This window comes from Morone saxatilis, unplaced genomic scaffold (genome assembly GCF_004916995.1).
Source record: "Morone saxatilis isolate NCDOM2014 unplaced genomic scaffold, NCSU_SB_2.0 Contig12, whole genome shotgun sequence".
Lineage (NCBI taxonomy): Eukaryota > Metazoa > Chordata > Actinopteri > Moronidae > Morone > Morone saxatilis.
The window spans coordinates 8830121-8833121 of record NW_023339674.1 but is presented as its reverse complement, the minus strand read 5'-3'; the positions used below and the strand labels follow the sequence as shown (position 1 = coordinate 8833121).

The 3001-nt window shown below is 36.0% G+C and overlaps 1 protein-coding gene across 1 annotated transcript; it reads left to right on the top strand.

Annotated features, from left to right (window-relative positions):
• The first annotated feature begins 14 nt into the window (after positions 1 to 14).
• LOC118322301 (interferon-induced protein 44-like) lies at positions 15 to 2761 on the top strand. Its single transcript, XM_035653949.1, has 3 exons — positions 15 to 201; positions 1111 to 1211; positions 1661 to 2761. Exons 1-3 carry the CDS (start codon positions 21 to 23, stop codon positions 1826 to 1828), a joined length of 450 nt encoding a protein of 149 aa, XP_035509842.1. The 5' UTR covers positions 15 to 20; the 3' UTR covers positions 1829 to 2761.
• Positions 2762 to 3001: the final 240 nt, after the last annotated feature.

Below are 3001 nucleotides of genomic sequence, written 5' to 3'. Positions count from 1 at the left end.
TTGTCTTTCACCTCAACTGTATGATTCAGTTCAACCCCTCTGCTCCTCTGCATTCGGAGGCCCATGGCTATTGTAAGTCTCCGGGGACAAAGGACAAGATCCACTGTGTGGCCTACATCATTGATGCCTGCAAGGTCTCCATCATGCCCACAAAGCTGGAAGAGAAGCTAGATGCTATCCGCAGAAAGGTCAACTTACTTGGTCAGTAAAATTTTGTCTCATTTCAGTGTAATGAAAACATATATAACTCTATATGTACACCCTTAGTACATGCTATATAACAACAAGGGGCATAGGATAACTACCTAATGTCAGTCACCCCTTTGTATAAAGAAAAATAGGTAAAGGTACTGTAGGTGAGAGGACAGGGCATATGAATGAGTGGTAGTGAAGTTGTCTACTAGCTTAGAAGTAGTAAATGCAGTATTTCATTTCGATCTTTCATGGTTCCACCTTTTTTTTCATTGAGCTGTTTTTTCTGTGCTCACAAAGTAAACATTGTTTTTTAAAATTACAAAGATCTTAATTTCTTATAGTAACTGCTGTTGTAAATAAACCAGAAGAACTTGCTTATTTTTACAGAAAGAAATGCTGAATGAGAGAATGTGTTGAATTTGAGAAGTTAGTGGAACAGAGGCTAACCCAGACGTGATGTAATTACTTCAGCTCTCTTAGGCTATATAGTATATATATTTATACTATATAGTGCACCATATGTGCTGTTCACTATTTATTTGACTGTGTGAATTCCAGTTGGGAAACGTTTGCACTTTATAGTGTCCATGGCAACAATTCACAAAAAAATGCTAAATATTAAAATTAGTTGTGCAGCAACACAGAATAATGATCATGATGAGTAACAATCTCAATTTACCACTCACTGAAGAGTAAAAGACTAAATAAATAGTGACACAGCCATAGTTTACCCTTCAAAACTTGTATGTTTCAATAAATGTTAGAACAAGAAATCCATATTGTTTATAACTGTCCTTCAGTTATAACAACAACAAGCATAAAGATTTTAGAAGAGCTACCTCGTTATATTTTTGCCAGCCTGATGCCCTCAGATCAATAGCATTTCGGAAATGTTCTTTCTGCTCTGGTTTCCAGGGGTTCCTCAGCTGGTCCTGCTCACTAAAGTAGACGAAGCCTGCCCATTGGTGACAGAGGATGTGAGAAACATTTATAAGAGTGGCTACATTAAGGAAATGGTGAGGATTTTATACTGAAGAAAGAAAATTGTATTGTTAGTTAGTAGTGTGTTTTTATTTAGTAGTTTTTCACTTGAAAGATTTAAGCTGACATGTCAAAGTCTGTCCATTAGTTTGTCTTTATGTAATTCAGATAGCTTCAAATGTACATGACTGGTGGAGGGTTGAAGACCTTTCAACACTAATTTGAGAGGCTTCACTTTCTTCACAGCATATTGTCACATGAGAAACATTAAGTCCTGAGGTTACATGGTAGATCAAACCTTAATGAGTCAAATGTGTTGTAGTACTTGAGTACTAATAAATGACACGAGCCAACCAATATATTCAATATTTATTAGTCATGTAACTTTTGTTTAAAAGTTGGTGTACTTGCCTTGTAATGTGTGGCCATAACCAAAACTGTATTGAAATTATAATTTTGCTACCTCATCTGTTTTGTGATCCAGATGCAGGAGGTCAGTGCTCGGCTTGGTGTGCCACTGTCCTGCGTTGTTCCGGTGAAGAACTACAGTGAGGAGTTGGAGCTAGACCCAAACTGCGACATCCTGCTGCTCAGCGCCGTCATACAGATGCTTCGCTTTGCTGATAATTACTTTGATGAGATCAGTGACTGATTCAGCAACATCGAAGTCAAAGAATAGGAAGTGTTTGTGCAGATATAATAAGGGTCACTCACATATCAAGCCATTTACCAGCAGGGGTTACTGTGTAGTTCACAGTGCTCTTCCTCCTCTGAGTTTTCCAAGCACTCCTAAAAATGCTGGGAGATGTATTGGCTTTGATTTTCTACCAGCTGTAAAATATACAAACTTGTTCCTGATTTACACACACATACGTACACTACAGTCATTTTAAGCAAGCAATGTAACCAATAAAGTATTTCTGACTGCATTACTCCTGCTCCTTTATGCGTGACTTTGCTCCTTCATGTTTAAACAAATAAGCTTGGTTAACAAAGATAGCATTTACTTAGAAAAGTGCAGTTTAAAATTTGATAAAGGAGGTAAAAACTTAGTAAAAAATAAAGTGACTTCGATGTTTTTTCAATGAAAAAGGAAAAACTAAGATAGTAGTCTTTTGCTAAACAAGAGCAGTTTTGATGTGATGAAATGTCCCTTACAATGATCCATACATGCATCAACCCAGGATTCCCTTCCTCCTCAGACTTTTCCAAGCACCCAGGAAATGTAGTGCCTCTACATGTCCTGGGACTGTGCAGCATCTCCAGTTTCAGAAGCTCAATGAGCCGTTTTGATTCTGTAATACATTATTTAGATGATCAGAAAATTATTACATTATAAAGTTCCTATTTCATTTCTACATCATCTGTCAAAGACTATTTTAAATAATTTTAAAAAGTTGTCTTACATTGTTGGCTCATTTAGTGGGAAATTTCATCACAAGTTAACAACTTTGACAAGTGAATACTTTATCTGATACTATTCTTTACTGCATTATGACATTAAGTTTTCTTTTTTCAAGCTTTGTCTGAGGGGAGGTCCACAATCACAGTTTGAAAACCCCTGAAATAAACCATTTGGTTTTAATGCAGTTGTATTTTAATTTTGGACTATGTTATACAATCTGGGTGTCAGTGTTTTGACTTTTTGAGTTTTTGATTTATTTTGAGATAACAATTTATGCACTTGGATTAAAAAAAAATAATGCGTGGCCACTTTATTGCAGTCATTTCCATGCAGAGACTGTTGATTGTTAACATGGACAAGTTTGAATTAATTTCATATTATTTTAATATAGGAATGAATTACAACACAACACAACACAAC